This window comes from Microcaecilia unicolor, chromosome 9 (assembly GCF_901765095.1).
Source record: "Microcaecilia unicolor chromosome 9, aMicUni1.1, whole genome shotgun sequence".
In the NCBI taxonomy this organism is placed as follows: Eukaryota; Metazoa; Chordata; class Amphibia; order Gymnophiona; family Siphonopidae; genus Microcaecilia; species Microcaecilia unicolor.
In genome coordinates, this window is record NC_044039.1 from 4,463,421 (window position 1) to 4,484,792 (window position 21,372).

The window sequence follows — 21,372 nt, forward strand, 5'->3', positions numbered from 1 at the left end:
GGGGGGTCCGCGCTGCATCGGGGGGCGGGGCGCCGCCCCGGGTGTCCGCCCTCCTAGGAATGCCACTGTACAGCCCTATCCTCAAAGTGAACTGCACTTACCTCTATCCTCTGTTGTCCCCTCCCCCCAACCAGTTTCTGACCCCATACCAAGCATTTATAATAAAAAACACTGACAGTTTTAAAGGAATGAAGCTATACAAAATATTTTGTACACTGGAGATTTTATTTTTAGGGCAGTATTTCAGCATCCTTACACCGCTTGCAAGATGAATATCGACTGGAGAGTCAGGTCAGTCTATGCGGACCTGTGTGAAATCAGGAGAATTTACAAAGGGGATTTCATGTGGTTTGGAAAGGATGCCTTCCATCTATCAACCAGGCGTGTAGGTCACAGGCCGCAGTGGTGTGTGCGCTCCCACACCGACAACTGCTACGAGGCCCGAAATCAGAGCTGAGAAATAAAATCTCAATTCTGGGCCCAAGACCACTAAATCATAACCACTATGAGGAGGACTTGTTCGTTAAGAACGGAACTAAGACCAGCACCTCCTCCTCACAAGTCTATGGCAAAAAGTTTTGTTTTGGTGATTGCAAACCCAAGCAGATTTGTTCCACATCCATATTCTTGTGTACTGCAGAATATTTCTTTCCAACCTTTTTTGAAGAAAGTTATTTTTAAATGAAAACAAAAATCTTTTCTAGCTTTCATTTTTAAACTCCAGTGAGAGATTTCTAATAGCAATAACGGACCTGCAGAATCAGGCATTTTCAGCTTATAACCTCCCATTAGTAGATTACACACTCCAAGCGGAGGTCGAGCACCTTTAAATACATCCTCCATTCCTAAATTTGTGTCCCCTGCTCTCACACACAGCCAGAAATGTGAAACTTCTGCTCCTTCCATCTTTCTATAAATATTTTGCAAGGGAGTTCATGTCTCTTTCTGGCCAGGGCAGCTGTATTTGGCGCTCATTAAGAAATTCCCTTTTCTTCCAAAAAAGCTGTACCACATAATTCATGTTTTTCTAAATGACAAAAACACTAAACAGATTAAATAATGTGAAGTCTGATTTTAAAAATGGAATACACTAACTTATCTAAATATATCCTCTGAAAGGAACAGTTCAGCAGAGCTAACCTGAACCCAGCTTGTCTGCTGAGAAAGCCAACTGGAAAAGTGAACGTTGATACTCTGTGAAACTTTCAGGTTTGTCATGGAGGAAAACTATTGCACCCAGGGGAGGTGACAGGTGCTGTATCACTGACCAAAGAGGAGGAGGAGGAGCCGAGATCTGCTTAGACTGCTCCAGGGGGACAGATATGCACAAGGCCAACATTATGCTGCTCTACTTCTGTGTCTGGTGAAGGAGGGTGAGATTGCCCAGGTCAGAAAATGGAAAATACAGGAGGAAAAACCCTTGTTGATTACATGGTGTTTTGCCTTTTCGGTTCACTCTCACTACCTGATGTTCCGGTGACACTCCAACTCCATCCCAGCAGACAGAACGGATCAGGCCTCATACCAAGAAAAATTCTTGAATCCCCACCTAACTGGACAGTCAGAGGTGAAGGGAGCAGGCCAAAAAAAAGTAGGATTTGCAATATCCATTTTAGGAATCCAGCACAGTATTATATGGGATGATGTCCATGCACTGAACCAGAGATTTCTCCCACTGAGGCCTCAGCGCTTCGATGTCAGGGTCAGCGTTGAGGACACTCGAAAGATCTGAGGGAGCATATTGCTCAGCTGATAAAACATTTCTTCAGAAATACTCTGTAAAAAGAAAAATACCCTTTAATATGTATGCACAATATGCAAAAATGAGAAAGCTCCTTCTCTTACCAGGCTGCTAACATCTGGAATAGTTTGCCTTTGACTCTTAACAGCAAAACTTCTCACCTTCTTTATTTCACAAATAGCTAGTACATTTTATTTGTAACGATCCCAATGTTATAACTGGTTCTTCTTTTGGTGTAATCTGCCTTGGACCTACTGAGGGAGTGAGCGGATTAAAAATGTCTTGAGATTAGATTAGATGAATGAGGTCCGATGCTCACTGGAAAACTCAGGGCTATACTAAACTATGTAGAACGGACTTTCTGCCCCTGCCGGATCTTCGAACATTACCTAACAGTCATGGATAGACCGTAAGGAAGCAGAGCGCTGGCAGAGTCTGCTGGTTCTGAGAGTATCTGTGTGCTACGAAATCTATTCAAGGCTTTGGTCTCTTAACCTTTAGATTGTAAGCTCTCTTGAGCAGGGACTGTCCTTCCCCATGTTTAAACTTGTACAGCGCTGCGTAACCCTGGCAGCGCTATAGAAATGCTAAGTAGTAGTAGTAGTAGTAGTAGTTAACCAGAGGACATCATGCAACTCAACTTTATGGGACGTTTGCAACCCGCCTCGCTTGTCCACACTGCAGTGGGAGGAATAGAGTGAAGGGGGGTGGGAAGGAATCTGTAAGAAGCAACAGCGTAAGAGGGGGTGAAAGGTCAATGCATCAATCTGTAGTCCACATGGGTTTACCATAGCAATCGCCAAGGATTAGGGGGTAAGAGAATTGTGAAGGCGGCTATATCACGGATGAATCGGGATCTTCTGCTAAGGTGATTTTTTTTTTTAATTATTGTTATTTATTTTTTTTAGCTTGATAGCAAAATCCACCACGTGGGGGGGGGGGGGGGGGGGGGGGGGGGGGGGGGGGAGGGGGGGGGGGGGGCAACAGTTAGGCCCTTAATTGTGACTTCTATAACTGCCTCAACTCCGTTATAGAGTACAGCATAAGTCAGCATTTGTAGGCTAACAGTTAGCTGCCATCACTTACGCCATATAAAAGGCAGGCGTAATGGTTAGTGGCTCCCGCCAAAACAGTGCTCACTGACTCCTCGGAGCCCAAGCCTCCCAGAGCCCCAGTGTCCTCTGACGGCCTGTGCTCCACTCACCTGTACTGGTCTGGAGGGACGATGAGGAAGTAGCACTACAGTGCAAAACTTAATTAAGCTGGTAAATGTAGGCCCTGCCTATGCTCTGCACTCTGTCCGCTCTGCAGTGTGTGCTATGCTTGTACAATATCACTTAATGCCCAATGGGCACTTATGCACGTGAACACTGTACTGATGTGCAGCAGTGAGTGTCTTTATATTCTTACTGCACTAATGGTGCTCACGTTTAAGCACTGAATTAAGGGGTTTATGTCATGTCCTGACCTGACCCAAATACCTGCTAAAAAGGGGGGGAAAAAAGGAAGCGACAACCGTGAAGTCTTGAAACTGCCTTCCCTCACACCTTCTGATTGGCTTAGAAATGCTGCCAAAATGTTTGCTGGCAATGAAACCTTTATTCGGGCTGATTTAACTATCAGCCACTACCATGGGCTACTAAATACAAACCAAACCATGTTTCTTCAATAGTTACGTTTTATGTTCCAGTGTACAGCGCTGCATACATCTCGTAGCGCTATAGAAATGATAAGTAGCAATAGTAGTATTGTGTTTGTTCAGTACTACACGCCCCCCTCTCAAACACCCCCTGAAACATACTGAAATTGAGCTCTTATATTTGAAACCAAGTCTTGATTCACTACTGATAAAGGAATTCTCAGATTTAATGTAACAATTGCTTAGTATATTCGTTAACTATGATCTGATCTGGAGGTAGGGTATTATTATGGATTAAGAACTGGTTGAAAGATAGGAAGCAGAGAGTAGGATTGCGTGGCCAGTATTCTCAGTGGAGGAGGGTAGTTAGTGGGGTCCCGCAGGGGTCTGTGCTGGGTCCGTTGCTTTTTAATGTATTTATAAATGACCTAGAGATGGGAATAACTAGTGAGGTAATTAAATTCGCCAATGACACAAAATTATTCAGGGTCGTCAAGTCGCAGGAGGAATGTGAACGATTACAGGAGGACCTTGCGAGACTGGGAGAATGGGCGTGCAAGTGGCAGATGAAGTTCAATGTTGACAAGTGCAAAGTGATGCATGTGGGTAAGAGGAACCCGAATTATAGCTACGTCTTGCAAGGTTCCGCGTTAGGAGTTACGGATCAAGAAAGGGATCTGGGTGTCGTCGTCGATGATACGCTGAAACCTTCTGCTCAGTGTGCTGCTGCGGCTAGGAAAGCGAATAGAATGTTGGGTGTTATTAGGAAGGGTATGGAGTCCAGGTGTGCGGATGTTATAATGCCGTTGTATCGCTCCATGGTGCGACCGCACCTGGAGTATTGTGTTCAGTACTGGTCTCCGTATCTCAAAAAAGATATAGTAGAATTGGAAAAGGTACAGCGAAGGGCGACGAAAATGATAGTGGGGATGGGACGACTTTCCTATGAAGAGAGGCTGAGAAGGCTAGGGCTTTTCAGCTTGGAGAAGAGACGGCTGAGGGGAGATATGATAGAAGTGTATAAAATAATGAGTGGAATGGATCGGGTGGATGTGAAGCGACTGTTCACGCTATCCAAAAATACTAGGACTAGAGGGCATGAGTTGAAGCTACAGTGTGGTAAATTTAAAACGAATCGGAGAAAATGTTTCTTCACCCAACGTGTAATTAGACTCTGGAATTCGTTGCCGGAGGGCGGTTAGCTTGACGGAGTTTAAAAGGGGTTAGATAGATTCCTAAAGGACAAGTCCATAGACCGCTATTAAATGGACTTGGAAAAATTCCGCATTTTTAGGTATAACTTGTCTGGAATGTTTTTACGTTTGGGGAGCGTGCCAGGTGCCCTTGACCTGGATTGGCCACTGTCAGTGACAGGATGCTGGGCTAGATGGACCTTTGGTCTTTCCCAGTATGGCACTACTTATGTACTTATGGAAGAACTCTTCATCCACCATCACATACCACAAATGTAAAACTAAAGTCTTCACTCAATGAATAGTTAAGCTCTGCAACTCGTTGCCGGAGGATGTGATTACAGCGTTTGGTGTATCTGGGTTTAAAAAAAAAAGGTTTGGACAAGTTCCTGGAGGAAAAGTCCATAGTCTGCTATTGAGACAGACATGGGAAAGCCACTGCTTGCCCAGCGATTGGTTGCATGGAATGCTGGTACTATTTGGGTTTCTGGCAAGTACTTGTAACCTGGATTGGCCACAGTTGGAAGCAGGATACTGGGCTAGATGTACCATTAGTCTGAACCAGTATAGATATTCTTATGTTCTCTCAAGAAGCATCAACTGTCAGCAGGGAGATGCAACCTACTCCAACATGTGAGTGGCACATGCTATATTCTGCCGCCCCTGGACACACTCACTTGTACTGAGAAAAAGAGAAAGTGGGGGTATGATAGAAAGATTCACATACTTTATGGGCTTCGATAACGAACAGGAGGCAATTTCCAGCACAAGAGGGCCGAGATATGAAACTGGAGGAAGGGAGGTTCCGAGGAAACGAATGCCTGGAAGAGTCAATCAGAAGGACCTGGTGAAAACCAGTCTCTATGAATTCAAGCATGCTTGGGATAGATATCAAAGTGAGAGAACAGGGCTGGGGAGGCTGCAGTCTACCCACTCCGCTCCTCTGAGAGCAGAAGAAATAAGTGATGAATAAAGGAAGCACTTTCAAGCGATACTGCTTGTAGCAGGGTTGGTACTAACAGGCTAGAACTCCTCAGAAACTAACCAGACTGGTGGTGCCCTGATACCGTTCAGCAAGATCATGGGACCCAGGTGTCTAGATGTTCAGGGGGGGAAAGGGAAGTGGTCAGCGGTTACAGGGTATTGGTTTACGAAAAAACAAACTTAAATGCTCAGCCTAAGCTGATCAAAATGCCCAAAACACCAACAATAACAAAAAATATCCCTGGAAAACATCTTTACAGTGTGGACAGGAATGGGCAAGTATGTCCAAAGAGTGAAGGAGTGGCCTAGTGATCAAAGAAACCACTTCTGCCACTGACAGCCCTCGTTAATTCGGGCAAGTTCTTTTTCTCCCTTAGACCTGGGTATCTACTTACTGTAATTTCTCAGGGAAAGGGACTCATCGTACCCGATGCCCATAATACTGTGAGCCCACCTCGCGCATCCTTTGAAAAAAGAAACAGCCTAAAAATCCCAAAGTTTGAAACTTAAGAGCATCCTTGTAAATTAACTGCAAGACACACATTACCTGTGGCAGAAGGAACTGTACGGTGCGAGAAACACCTCCGTCCCAGGACGCCATTTCCATCATGAAGCCTGTGAGGAGATGAGACAGGACACTGAAGATAAAGCTGAATAGTTTAGCTGGGACATCCACACCGCTATTAAATTGCTTTATTTAAAAGAGCAGAACCACCTAACTATGATCACACATTAAAACAGAATGATCCTACTTTACAGCAGAGGGGCCAAGGCTGTCCTTTCCACGGACAGGGCAGAGGGACTCTGGCTAATATTCTCTGTTCACCCGGGATTCCACCAGCATCCCAAGAAAATAAGGTCTATGATGAGGGCAGACATAGTTGTGAGACCCTCCATGAGAGGAGGGGAGGGACCCCAACTCCAAAGGCGTCTTCATTGTGTGGAGATGGGAATCTGTATTCCCCAATACCACCCTTCTAGGTTGATTTTTAGTAAATTTCTACCTGTTTGTGGTTTAGAATGAACCCCTATGTCCTTAATATAAATCAGAATGGCAGGACCTATAAACATCATTATAATTTATACATTTTTAACTTCTAGAATCCTCGCTGCACATGCTACACCTCCCAGGATCAGGAGGCCTTACAGGGAAGGACCACCAGTGTAAGCAACCTGCTCTTTCAGGTACACTTAAGAATATCTGCATTTAGTTTTTAAGATTATAAATGGATTGGCCCCAGAAGAATTGCTGTCTTGCTTTAAGCATTATAAACCAGGAAGAATACTATGGTCATCCCAGCAGGAACTTCAGGAAATTTTTCACTCAGGACTGCCCAAATTTCTGTCACCTCATTTACAATCTTATGCCCCTGGACCAGCTTTATGTTCCACATGTCTCGAATGGTCAGGAGATGAGGCCAGGGCTATTGAGGACACAAACCCCACTTTGTCCCAACCTTAGTCAGATTGGAGGATGGGGGGAATATTTTAGGCCAAGTGTAAGGAGACTGCTGTCCTTTTAAAGTCCTGTGAAAAACAATAACAATCTCCACTTCACAAATTATCATGTAGCAGCTCAGTATCAGTGGCTACAAATGTGGAAAGGGCCAGGAATCCACAGTAGAGAAACAAAAAGAAGCAGCTCTCGCAGGTGGGGTTCAAGGGAAGTCTTTATTACAGCAATGTTCAAAAACAAAAAAAGGGGACCTGACACGACTCGTGTTTCGGCCCTACCAGCCTGCATCAGGGGTCTTAAAAAAAAAAGTTGCAAACAAATAAATAGCTCCAGAGTTATAATACCATCGTGTAATTAATCCTCTCTTCCTACAGCTGTACCCAGACACTCACCCACTGTCCCCGACCCTGTGCCAGCTGACAGCCCTGCCTGGAGATCTCCATTTGTACAACATTACCAGGTCGGGTAGATGTGAAGCGTCTGTTCACGCTTTCCAAAATACTAGGACTAGGGGGCATGTGATGAAGCTACAATGTAGTAAACTTAAAACAAATCAGAGAAACGTTTTCTTCACTCAACGTTAAATTAAACTCTGGAATTCGTTGCCAGAGAATGTGGTAAAGGCGGTTAGCTTAGCAGAGTTTAAAAAAGGTTTGGACGGCTTCCTAAAGGAAAAGTCCATAGGCCGTTATTAAATGGACTTGGGGAAAATCCACTATTTCTGGGATAAGCAGTATAAAATGTTTTGTACATTTTTGGGATCTTGCTGGGTATTTGTGACCTGGATTGGCCACTGTTGGAAACAGGATGCTGGGCTCGATGGACCTTTGGTCTTTCCCAGTATGGCAATACTTATGTACTTATATGTACTTATGTCAGTCACCCACTGTCCCGCACCAGTCCACACTACCAACATGTGACTCATTCTCAGATGTCACTTTTCATTCTCATCTGCCTGGCACAACCCCATCTGGCACAAGCAGGGCTGAATATCCCTGTAATGCCACCTCTGACCTGCCAGTTTACTCCAAAACACTCATTGCATTACGATATTTGATGACATACTTTACCCAAAAATCTCAAGGCAAGTTGCACAAAATATAACCAAATACACAGAGAATAACATTGCAATAAAAAGAATCTTCCTTTTTTTCCGAGAGGTCAAAGGGTGACACAGGCAGTGCTGCAATTACTTTTCAATAACAACCTGCAGTCTGGATCAGTCCAGGAGACATCGCCTCAGATGTCAGGAAGGTGAAAAGGGTAAACTCACCTTTCACACACTTGAACATGAGCTCAGCTCTCTTTAAGCACCAGGGAATAGTCATTTCCTACAAAGGGAAGAAAAGGAAAAGCTTGGCACGCTGACACGCCAAATCTTCCTGTTCAACTGTCCCCCCCAAGCTGAAACAGCCATTCCTTAATGCTGCTCAGCAGTAAATGCGTGTTTTTAATATAACATTACTGATCATAGGCACGAGAGGGGACAATCTTCCCTCATCGACCTAGGAGTAAGTTGGATGGTTACTTCTGTAGCTGTACCATCTATTTTCTAAAGGAAAACTTCCTTTCTCTGTGAAAAGCAGCTTCATGGTACACAGGGGGAAAAAGCAGCATAGATCATACAATCACAATTTCTGAGGATGAAGGAAAGAGGGTGAGACTACATGAATACATTTAAAAATCAATTTCCATGCATGTGGCTTCCCCTCCCCACCCTAACCACGTCCACTGGAAAGCCACTTGCTAACTAGGGTTACCTTATTTTGTCCCCCAAAAAGGAGGACTCATGCCCCGCCCCTTGTCACATTTTTCCCTCTCCCCTGTCACACACCCCATCACCCCCCCTCCCCTTACTAATGCCCTGGTGGTCTAGTGACCTCTTCCGCCTTCGGGGCAGGAAAGAGCCCCCTCTTTCCTGCCCGGAGCGCTGCCCTGCATGCTTCCTTCCTGTTGCTGATCTCGGCAGCGATTCAAAATGGCCACCGAGAGTTGACGCAACAGGAAGGATGCATGCAGGGCAGCGCTCCGGGCAGGAAAGAGGGGGCTCTTTCCTGCCCCGAAGGCGGAAGAGGTCACTAGACCACCAGGGCAGTAGTAAGTAAGGGGACGGGAGACTAGCAATCTGCCCATTTGTCCGCCCACCAGCCTGCCCGTTTGTCCAGAAATCCAGACAAACGGGCAGATTGGCAAAACCCACCCGGTTGCCCGGACAAGTCCTCAAAAAGAGGACATCTTCGGGTAAATCCGGACATATGGTAACCCTATTGCTAACCCACGCAAAAGTAGGCACTCCATGAAACCATGAGGTTTGGGGTACAGTTCCGGAGGTGGATTCAGGCTTTCTATGAGTCCCCAAGGGCCTGTGTCCGGGTCAATGGTGGTAATTCCGAGATGTTCACGTTGTACAGAGGCACCAGACAGGGGTGCCCACTGTCACCCTTGTTGTTCGCTATGGTGATGGAGCCCTTTGCGGCTCATGTGCGGCTGGATCCTAATATCTCAGGAGTCAGAATAGCAGATAGAATCCACAAAATGGCCCTTTTCGCGGATGACGTCCTGCTGATGATATCTCGACCTCTCGACACCTTTCCACACTTAGAGAGCGTCATAGAGGAATATTCGGCAGTGTCGGGATTCAAAGTTAACATGGCAAAATCAGAAGCTTTGAATGTGACACTCCCAGATGCAGTGGTGGAATCCTTAAAGATCTCTTCCTCTTTCCGATGGGCACCTAAGCAAATTAGATACTTAGGGGTTAACCTGACTAGGGAGTTCTCTGAACTTTTTAATGCTAACTACAAAGGAATAGGCAAAACTATCGGGGAAGACATAGAGCGCTGGGGAGATTTGGGAGTCTCATGGTTTGGAAGAATAGCTATCCTCAAAATGAACATACTACCCCGCTTGCTGTATCTCTTTCAGGTGCTGCCTGTGATGATGCCCAGGCGATTTATAGCTTCATTGCAAAACAAGTTAGTGCGGTTCGTCTGGGCAGGAAAGCATCCAAGGCTAGCAAGGGCACTGCTATATAAAGAACGGAAGAGAGGAGGGCTGGGGGTACCCAATCTCACCTGGTATTACAGAGCAGCACAAGGGAAGGCCGCTCTTGAATGGCAACAAGACTACCCGGACCGACAGTGGGTGCACATAGAACAACATTCCTTAGGGGACACACCGTTGAACGCACTCATGTGGCTACCGAAGCCTTTTAGAACCTTGGAGGAACGAGCATGCCCATCAATAGCGGTGACACTTTACTACTGGGACAGTTTATTCCCTAAGAGAAAATGCGTTCTCACCCGCAGCACCCCTATAGCTTTTAATCCTTTATTTTTACCAGGTACTACAAAAGGGACTTTTACTGTTTGGTACAAGGAAGGGGTGAGAACCTGGGGCCAAATGTTTGAAGGGGACTCACTGCTGTCTTTAAATGCACTGAAGGACAGGTTCCCGGGGATAGAAGGGGGTGAATTTGCATACTGTCAACTAGCACACTTCCTTCAGACTAAAGCGGTGAGGGAGGTGATGCAACGTCAAACATCAGAGTTAGAAAAGATGTGTGAGAAGTTTTCTTCTTCTCGTGGTCTGATCAGCCACCTGTACCTCCTCATCAGTAAACAATCACCTTGCAGTGGTGAGCACAGGCAAAGATGGGAAAGGGAACTGGGTGTGAAGTTGGGAGAACCTGAATGGGAGAGAATAGAAAGAGGTGTAGTAGGGGTATCGACACATGTCCCCATACAAGAGAACGCAGTGAAAGTACTATATAGGTGGTATCTTACACCTGCCCGCTTACAGAGGATGTTTCCATTGGCCCCAGGTATGTGTTGGAGGAAGTGCGGGCATAAAGGCACAATGGGGCACATATGGTGGGATTGTGTCAAAATTCGGGCATTCTGGAGGGCGGTCCACTTTAGGTTGCAGAAATGGCTGGGGAGCGCAATACCGTGGAATCCTGAAGTGTTTCTGTTCTCAGCTCAGATTGCAGGCCTAGCAACATGTAAACAGATACTGGTGAAGCATGTAGTAGGAACTGCAAGGGTGGTTGTGGCCTCTCACTGGCGGCGCGAAGGGGTCCCTCCGATAGCAAGATGGCTAAACAAACTGTGGTATGTGCGTGAAATGGAGAGATTGAAGGCTGAGCGCAAACACCAATTGGGTAAATGGAACCTAATATGGAAAAATGTTACTTCTGAAGCTCTGTCAGTTTAGAATGTATGATGAGAGAGTGAGCGGATAGTAGGTGGCCAGCCGAGTCCTTAGGGAGGGAGGGTGGGAAGAGGGGGAACGTTTGAATTCACAACATTACAAAAAAAAAAAAAAAAAATTTTGAAGTTCTGTTATGATGATTATTGAAGATTGAAACTGTTAAACATTGCAGTATTGAAAACATTTGCAGACTAGTTGTATTAGCAATGGAATAGTACTTTTATTTTTATAGCTGTGTTGCATGTGCAATGTATTTTAAGTCCTGTTTTGTTGGATAATAAAGACTTCTTACAAATAAAAAAAAAAAAGTAGGCACTCCATGAAAAGTCCTTTTGGCTATTCTGTGGGAAGCAATTTCCAACCAATTTTATTTAAGCCAGGAAACTCCAGCGGGATCCATGTCAAAATTATCCCAAGGTCAGTGCCGAGATCACATCACAGCCTGTTACTCTGCAATCTCACCAGCATGCAACAATGCGAACCTTCTTTGTTTAAACTGCTTTTCATTACCTCTGGGGACCTCAGGTATGTCTTGTGTACGTTCCATTATAACCCACACTGATCACCATTTCTCCTAATTTTCACGTGACAAGTTCCCAGGGTTGGTGCAAGAATATTGAAATCCCTAGGCAAACCTTCAACCTTACTTGCCCCTCAATTAAATTTCAAGCCCCCTCTAACAGTTTGATCATCAACTTTCTCCTTCCCAGAAATCCTCACACCCAGCAACACAAGATAATCTATGATCGTACCGGACAATTTATTATCCTCGACCCATGACGCCTGAAAACACTTCTACCTGTGACCATTAACACAACCTTGTATTTGTTATCAACCGTAATGGCAATCGCCTTTACGATACTTTGGAAGCCACATTGAGCCTGCAAATAGGTGGGAAAATGTAACAAATAAATAAACAGGCTATTAGAATACTTTCTACCCTCCCGGTCTATAAATACGATGGTTATTTGGGTTTGTATGGCTGTCGGATGCTTTGTCTGATCCTCTTTGCTGCCACTCCTCTGTCTGCCTAAAGGTTAATCCAGCAATGTGAGGTCCGATGAAAACAATCCCTGAGATGTGAGAAAGTGACTTCATTTAAAGTCTGCATCTGCTTTGAGATTTACTATTTAGGCAGTAGGCTTTTACTCCTTGGCTGCTCAGCTCCCTTTGGTTCTGTTGAATGCAGCATGACCTCTCGCCCCCGTGTGAGCACTGAATTGGCTTTTTGCTTGGGTCAGCTCACCCCATCTCTTCTCACACAGTGCAGGCGTTCTGCCTCGGTTCACTCTGCCCTGGCACTGGAAAATGTTGGCCAACAGGCTGTATATTTTGCTCGGAAGCCATACAAGGCCAATTTTATAAATTGTCTGCCTACTCGGTGTCCTGGCTTCGTTCACTGCCGTAGGAGTTCCGTGGTGGCTTCTTGCCCTGTGTTTTGGCCTCAGCTATATCTAAAAAAACAACATGATTCTGCTTCTGCTGCAGTGAAGGGAATTCATCATCCACTTTAACAGTGACCAGCGTCAGAGGGGCGTTATTCCCCAACGTACAGGTAGCGTGATGGGAGTGCGTGCATGAGCTGGGAAGGAGGAGTTAGACTGATTAGAACTTTTATATATATCACTTTTAAAATAACAGAACAAAAGGGGTTTACAAAACTAACCAATATCCCTAAAGCAGAACTAGGAAAAAACAAGCAGCCCTTGTCGGATAAATGTTTGATCGGACTGCATGAAGACAAGTTTATATTTCCTGTTTGAGACAAAGTTTTTGTAATGTGAGGAATTAGTGCAATTTGTGAGATGTTTGCGGTATTTTGAAATATTATTGATCTGAAAGTCAAGAAACATAAGTTCAAAATTGCAGGAGGTTTTTTTTTTAATGCAATAAGGGCTTTTTTTTTTTTTTTTTTTTAATTCCTTAGAATATAAAACGTTTTCTGGTGACTTTCGATGGTTAGATCAACGGTTTTGATTCTGTGGTTTTACCTTTTAAGCCTTGTTTTATTTATTTATTTATTTCATTTCTGTCTCACATTTTCCCACCTATTTGCAGGCTCAATGTGGCTTACATAGTACCGTAAAGGCGTTCGCCAATTCCGGTATGAACAAATACAGTAATGTTGTGGTAGAATAAGGTTCGTGTGTACAGACACATTAGGGAATCGTAGAGAGGAAGACAATCTTAGAGAGGAAAAGTTATTATATGGCCATTACGAGCTTTGGTTACGTTGTGTGGCAGGGTTCAGGCATTTAAGTTTTATTTAATTTTGTTCTTTATGCCAGCTTGTCTTTCAGTTTATGTTGGGGCAAATATTAATGTTTTATTCTGAGGTAATTGAAAATTTGCCTATTAAAGTGTTGCCAAATTGGTTAGATTTCCTAATTTCTGTAATCATCTGGCCTAGTAAACAATAGCATACCCTACCAGTAATCTCTTTTCCTTCACCCATGGAATTTCTATCCATAAGGATTCCACGTTGCTATCTGTTTCCTGCTGAAGTTTTCTTCCATTTGATTTAATTCCCTCTTAAAGCGCCATCCGGCCTCCATTTTATCATTAAAATATACGTTGCACCCTGGTAACAGCGTCCCATTGGTTATCCTCCCTCCACCAGGTCTCTCAGATTACTACTATATCTACTATAATACTGCTATACACACTAACTCTTCCATCTGATTTTTTAGGATTCTGGACTTCATATACGGACATATTTTTTTGTATCTACAAGCTGCTTAGCAGTTAACAGGGATAATTTACATAAGTACATAAGTAATGCCATACTGGGAAAAGACCAAGGGTCCATCGAGCCCAGCATCCTGTCCACGACAGCGGCCAATCCAGGCCAAGGGCACCTGGCAAGCTTCCCAAACGTACAAACATTCTATACATGTTATTCCTGGAATTTTGGATTTTTCCAAGTCCGTTTAGTAGCGGTTTATGGACTTGTCCTTTAGGAAACCGTCCAACCCCTTTTTAAACTCTGCTAAGCTAACCGCCTTCACCACTTTCTCCGGCAACGAATTCCAGAGCTTAATTACACGTTGGGGTGAAGAAACATTTTCTCCGATTTGTTTCAAATTTACTACACTGTAGTTTCATCGCATGCCCCCTAGTCCTAGTATTCTTGGAAAGCGTGAACAGACGCTTCACATCCACCTGTTCCACTCCACTCATTATTTTATATACCTCTATCATGTCTCCCCTCAGCCATCTCTTCTCCAAGCTGTATAGCCCTAGCCTCCTTAGTCTTTCCTCATAGGGAAGTCGTCCCATCCCCGCTATCATTTTAGTCGCCCTTCGCTGCACCTTTTCCAATTCTACTATATCTTTCTTGAGATGCGGCGACCAGAATTGAACACAATACTCAAGGTGCGGTCGCACCATGGAGCGATACAACGGCATTATAACATCCTCACACCTGTTTTCCATACCTTTCCTAATAATACCCAACATTTTATTCGCTTTCTTAGCCGCAGCAGCACACTGAGCAGAAGGTTTCAGTGTGTTATCGACGACGACACCCAGATCCCTTTCTTGGTCCGTGACTCCTAACGTGGAACCTTGCATGACGTAGCTATAATTCGGGTTCTTTTTTCCTCACATGCATCACTTTGCACTTGCTCACATTAAACATCATCTGCCATTTAGCCGCCCAGTCTCCCAGTCTCGTAAGGCCCTCTTGTAATTTTTCACAATCCTGCCATCTTTACTTTTCTCTTCCTTTAAAGGCACCTGGCTTACTTTTACCTTTGTTGCAATCTCCCTAGCGGGATGCCTTAACTTCTCTTCCGATAGTATATTTGTGAGTATAGAAAAACCTCTCTTTATGCCACATCAGAATCAACTCACTTGCACTCCTGAAGCTAAAGAAATCACATGGCCAGGAGCAAAAGGGTAAAGGAGAAGAGAGATAATCCCAAAATGTCACACAAAGAGATCCAAACAATTCTGCAGCTGGCTGACTGGTTAGCCAAACTGACAAAAAAATACATATATATAATAAAATAAATACATAAAAAGCTTGTATGTAGGTGGCAAACATAACCTCAAAAACATTTTCAGAAGTCACCAAGTTCAGATGACTTTCCAGAAATTTAAGCCTCTTTGCACCATGTCTCTTCAAAAGTTTAAATGTCCCAAATTAGGACAGCCAGCTGCAGTAAATTACTCTCATTTTGAACTGTCCAAATGTCATTCATCCCAGAAAGGCCATGGATGCTTTTCCAGTCACAGTTTGAACCTGCTGTACTGGTCACAGAGTTTATTTTCCGAGTGCATTTTGCTGGGGGAATGAGTGCAAGGGGGCAAGAGGTCGAGCCACTTGATCTAGGTGGCAGTAACGTTACTGGCTGTACCAACTGAAGATGACGCATCACAACAAAACTCCAGCAAAACAAAACCACATTTAGACTAGGGATGAAGGGCTGTGATTGGCTCTGATTGTATTTCAAAGATGGAGGAGGATTACTGGAGTTAAGCAAAGGTAGTATGGTGAAATTAGTCCTTTTTAATAATTTGAATAATAATTCAAAGCTGTGTGCCTGCTCTTTTTTCCCTTTTCTGCTTTATATAGATGGGTAAGTCCCATTACCTGGCACCAGTCAGGGGGGGGCGGGGGGTGCAGCGAGCACCAAGGACAGTGGGTGCTGATGCCAATGAACAGAGGGTAGAAGAGGAAAAAAAAACAGGCACTAGTGAAGGTTTTCATCGCCACCATCCTGTTAGGTTACCTGGAGGCATATTTTCAAAGCACTTAGCCTCCCAAAGTTTAGCCTTCCAAAGTGCTTTGAAAATATGCCTCCTGGTGTACCACATGTTAAACACAAACTCAGGCCCGTCATCTTAGTCCTGGAAAGGGTCCCTTATCACACTCACCTCAGACATGACATGCACCAGCAAGAGAGGGAGAGTGATGGTTGTAATGTCATGGGTGCAGCAAACTTTGAGGATATTTCGAAGGCCCATGATGGCTGGGTCTCGTGCAGTCATGTTCCCAGATCGAACGCTGTCATCCACACAGAGATGGAAAACAACATGGATTTCAGAGAGGTTGGAATGGCGGGTGATGTAAAACTCCCCTGCAATGAAGTAAACATTAGGATGGGTGAAAGGGTATCAGGGAATTAGATCTAAGAGACACAGCAATGCATTTGTTTCTAAATGGAGGAAAAGTTCACGTCTTTTTATTATGGGGGTACATACATAAGTACATAAGCACCACCATACTGGGAAAAGACCAAGGGTCCAACAAGCACAGCATCCTGTCTCCGACAGTGGCCAACCGAGGCCTCAAGAACCCCGCAAAAACCCAAACCCAAAACCAAAATATAAATTAATAATGTTCAATGGACTTTTACTTCAGGAATCTGTCCAAACTCCCTTTAAAAACTCAGCAAGGCCAACTGCTGTCACTACATTCTCCGACAACAAGTTCCAGGGTCTAACTACGCGCTAAGAAAAACTTTCTCCTATTTGTTTTAAATCTACCACATTCTAGCTTCATCTTATGTCCCCTGGTTCTATTATTGTTAGAAAGTGTAAACAAACGCTTGGCGTCTGTCCGCTCCATTCCACTCAATATCTTGTAGACTTCTATCATATCACCCCTCAGCCGCCTCTTCTCCAAGCTAAAGAGCCCTAACCGTCTTAGCCTTTCCTCATAGGGAAGTCCTCCCATCCCTTTTACCATTTTCGCCGCCCTTCTCTGCACCTTCTCCAATTTCTTTATATCTTTTTTGCATATAAACCCTATGAAAGGTGTCATATAAAATTACTCAATAATATACTTTAAAAGGGTATGTGTGAAGACCAGGGCTGTGGAGTCGGTACAGCAAACCTCCGACTCTTCTATTCTTCTACTGTCTGACTCTGACTGATATTAGGCTTTACATTCTTTGCCCTGGATCTAAAGTCCTGGTAAATATAACTTATTTACTAGTACTTGACACCCAGGACAAAGAGATATACTTCATATATTTATATAAAACTAGTAAAAAAGGCCCGTTTCTGACACAAATGAAACGGGCGCTAGCAAGGTTTTCCTTGGAGTGTGTATGTTTGGGAGAGTGTATGTGAGAGTGACTGTGTGAGAGAGAGAGTGAATGTGCGAGTGTGTGTGTCTGGGTGCAAGTGTGTCTGTGAGAGAGAAAGTGTGTGAGAATGAGAGTGTGTGCAAGTGCGTATGTGAGACACAGTGTGCGAGAGAGAGAGAGTGTGTGAGACAGACTCTCTGTGAGACTGAGTGTATGAGACCAAGAGAGTGTGTGACTGTGTGACACATAGAGAGTGAATGTGATACAGTATGAGACATAGAGTGTGTGAGAGTGAGAGAGTGTGTGTGTGAGAAAGAGAGTGTGTGTGTGACAGAGATACCTCCCCTCTCTGGTGTCAGCCCCCCCCTCTCTCTCTGGTGTCTGAGCGTTACTGTGCAGGACGCTGAGCTCTGGCTGTGCTTCAAGGAACTGACCAATCCTATTTAATAGAATGCACCTCCAACATTCTGAAGCTGAGAAACCTTGTGTGGTTGGTCACTTCTGCTTGTGACGAACCCGGAAGTACGTGATGTCAATTCAGGAGATGGATACAGAGAGCAGGAATGCCTCAGCCATGCAGTCAGCTTCAGAACGTTGGAGGTGCCTTTTATTATATAGGATGATGATAAATTTATCATACATTATATTTTGTTAAACAATGTTTATTGAATATATAAAAAAAAAAAACAGTACAAAGCAGTATCTGCAATATGACAACTTTATAACAATAAAGTATTGTAAACAAATACAACTCACATTATAGAGAAAAATAACCCCCCCCCCCATCAGCCCAAGCAAACCTCTCCTAGAATCCATGTCTACCTCCCCCCCACCAGGAACCTATGCCTGTCAATCATCCACAGAATGCAATGACTCTTCAAGAGCACTCCGAACGTATGTTTTTTTTTTTTTTTTTAATTTTGAAGCTGGAGTTGGTACATTTTTACCGACTCCAACTCCACTGCCCTGGTGGTGATATGACAGCGTGTGCTCTCCTGTGACCTGTGTGCAATTCAAGAAGACCTTTTACCCAGGAAAAGGACCTTTAAAAACTGCCCTCCCAAAATATTACCTGATAGAAAATAAATATCAAACAAACATGTACAAGTCATATTCATTAAGTAAACAAAAAATATATGTTTTCTAGATACATACAAGCACACACATGGTCTTTAGGTAGGGATCAGTGGAGTTTGCATATAGGGTGCTTTGCATTCTGCTATTATGAATTGTTATGTGTGTAACTCGCATTGGGCTTGATTTATGATACACTCACCAGGTAATATATTTGATTGGTTCCGGTCACTGTTCTTGGATTTTTCTTCTTCTTCGTCATTTCTGCTCGCTGATTCTGGAACAGAAGTTAAAGGTTCTTACCACTAGTCATGCCTTGGGGAGGGACGGGGGACTAACAAATACACATCAATTACATGTGTAAATGTTTATAATACCAACGTTTATATACACACGTGCATGCATGTACACACATAAATGCTGAAAATGTGCCTAGGCGCTTGTGGCGAAACTGGGTTTCTAAGCCTGTGAACTGTATTAATTAGTTCATGAGGAGCATTTCCCTTGTTTGGTCAGCAGATGGTGACGTCTTTTTTTGTAAAGCTGTTATAGAAGTGACAGTTTTTTTCCCACCTAACCTGTGAGGTAATCTTGAGTCTTAGATATGGAGCAAAGATCTCTTCACTGAGGCCCTGTGGGCGGTTAAATTTTATAACCTGTGAGCAACTATATTTCTTGAAGTCCCCAGGTGATACCCTGGTAGTAACAGGTGTTAGATAGTTTTAATGTTGATCCTTGTTTTGGTAATCTGCTACTGCTTGCTGTACTTTTTTCACCTAATTTTTTCAAACGTTCACTGTTTTACTGTAACAATAAACCTATTAATTTATTGGCTCTGCTGTCCTGGACTGACTAAGAATCCTGGTGGTTTTGTTTTGGTCTGTGGGTGCTATCTGGAAACTGTAAGAGCCCTGGGATTGTGGTCCCAGTGTCCATAGAAACAACTGGGTAATTAAGATGAGGGTGGGAAACTCACCCAGAGGCAAGCATAACCCAGCAGCTGGGAGGAAGGGTATGCCAGAGTACAGCATGTGCACAGGTGGTAGTGGGCCTGAACAGTGCTGGGACAGCACTGAACAGTTAACCCCCCCCCCCCGGGTGGGTACTAGGCGTTCCGTGACAGCGCATATCTTACATAGTGGGTAATTTATAGGTCGGCATTAGAGGCTGACCGAATTCCACATTGAAATCGACCTGAAATCCAGGTTTGGGTTTCGGCTGAAACCAAAACTCTGCCACTCCCCTTGCAGGCTGCCTGACCACCCAAAGGCCCTTGCTGGGCTCACCTGTAAATGCCCTGGTGCTCTAATGGCCTCTTTCAGGCAAGAGTGATCCCCAATTCCTCCTTATACTGGGTCCAGTCTCAAAATGGTTGCCGGTACCTCCCACAGCAGTCTGCCACAGGATTTATATGCACACCAGAATCAGAATTAACCAATCACATTCCAACGTCCCGTTCCATTCTCTTACCAGAACCCATTAAATCACCTTATAGTTTCCCATTCTATTTCCCGGTTTAAGCCAAACGGCTCAAGTGTATTATAAAGATATAAATAAATTTCTGTTCCATGCGATATAGTTTCTGGGATGCATTACCACTTCTAAAATTATCCGGTGTGTGTATATAAATAAGGAACTATTCTTTCTGTTAAACACGCATGCGTAGGTGTGCTTTTTGAATCAATGGAACAATAGACTGATTGGGATGTTCAGCTGTTTCGCTAAAGATGTGAATTGCTCTTTATTTGGTGAGAGTTTTGAATGATTTGTACTTGTATACTTGTGTATGGAAATTGTGTTGGTAAATTTAATAACTTTATATGTACAGGCTGACAGCTCATGACGACGCCCATGGGGGCGAAACACAAATTTGTGTCTTGCTGGATGATCTTTAAGATTGGAGTTGCAAGAATATGTCTATACTATTATGGAAAGCTAATGGACTGAGGAGTTTTTGAAGGAAGTTCCACGTGTGAATATCGATTCTTTCAACGGACTGAACGAATGGTTTGGAGACCTAAAGTATGTTGATTGTATTTAGACCATCAAGTATATTCACCAAGGACAAACTCTTTAGGGTTTGAGAGTTTTTAATGCTGTATTATATGTGGGGGAAATGATTGCTGAGCTTTATTAATATTGGTATGATTTGTTGATGAAACTAATAAAATTTGTATTATAAATATATTCAGTCTGGTGAAGCTGCCACAGGAAGTTGTGGCCATTTTCACAAAGCAACCAGTGGAGGAAGGAGCAACTCGGGATGCTCCTGCCCTGAAGAGACCACTAAGCCACCAGGACTTTTAAAAAGGTAGGTCCGGGAGGGGGGGGGGAGGAAGAGGTTTTCTGTTGAGGAAGGCTTGCTCAGGGGGAGGGTGGGCAGCAGGGTCTGGTTTTGGTTTGCGCTGAAAACGCACAACTATTTTTGGCTGAAACCTGAACCCAGATTTCAGGGTTTCGGTGCCGAATCTATAACCCAAATTCATTTGGCCTCTACTCTGGTGAAATCCCAGTGATGAGCGAGGTCAGGGTGATGCCATTAAGCTGAAGTTGTTCTGCCACTGGTCAGCAGCTCAGTCTGCTGACTGAACCAATAATGGTGACTCATGGTCAAATGCTGCTATCTGATTTCTCCCCACTATTCTTAACAAGTACAAAAATTAGACTGTGAGCCCATTAGAGACAAAGAAAGTGCTTCTATGCAATATGCAACCCACTTTGGTTGTACCACAGAAAATGTGTATATCAAGATCATAAACAAATGTGTCAATATGTGTGTCCCGTGTACAACAGTCCAGACTGATAATGACACATTCTTCATTACGATTGTGCAGGTACTGAAAATGGCTTTCCAGGTGTCTGGTCAGTAGACAATGCTTTGGACTGTGCCACCACATTCGCAGGTAGACCGTGTCCAGGTTTCAACAAGCTGAAGGCTAGAGACTAGTCTGGCCCTGCTAAGATCAAGGATTGAGTTCTAACTTTTTGGATTTGCAAACAGGATATGCTACTGGCAGCCCACTACAGGCCACACT

General features: G+C 44.0%; 1 protein-coding gene across 1 annotated transcript in view; it reads right to left on the reverse strand.

The window, feature by feature from the left end:
* Window positions 1-204: 204 nt before the first annotated feature.
* C9H12orf4 (chromosome 9 C12orf4 homolog) overlaps window positions 205-21,372 on the reverse strand; it is a 45,834-nt gene continuing 24,666 nt past the window's right edge. The window contains exons 10-14 of the mRNA XM_030214541.1: window positions 18,540-18,614; window positions 16,107-16,309; window positions 8,287-8,344; window positions 6,105-6,172; window positions 205-1,776 (exon numbers count right to left, since the gene is read on the reverse strand). Coding sequence (XP_030070401.1) covers window positions 1,684-1,776; window positions 6,105-6,172; window positions 8,287-8,344; window positions 16,107-16,309; window positions 18,540-18,614 — 497 coding nt within the window. The 3' untranslated portion in view covers window positions 205-1,683. The remainder of the gene's footprint in view (window positions 1,777-6,104; window positions 6,173-8,286; window positions 8,345-16,106; window positions 16,310-18,539; window positions 18,615-21,372) is intronic.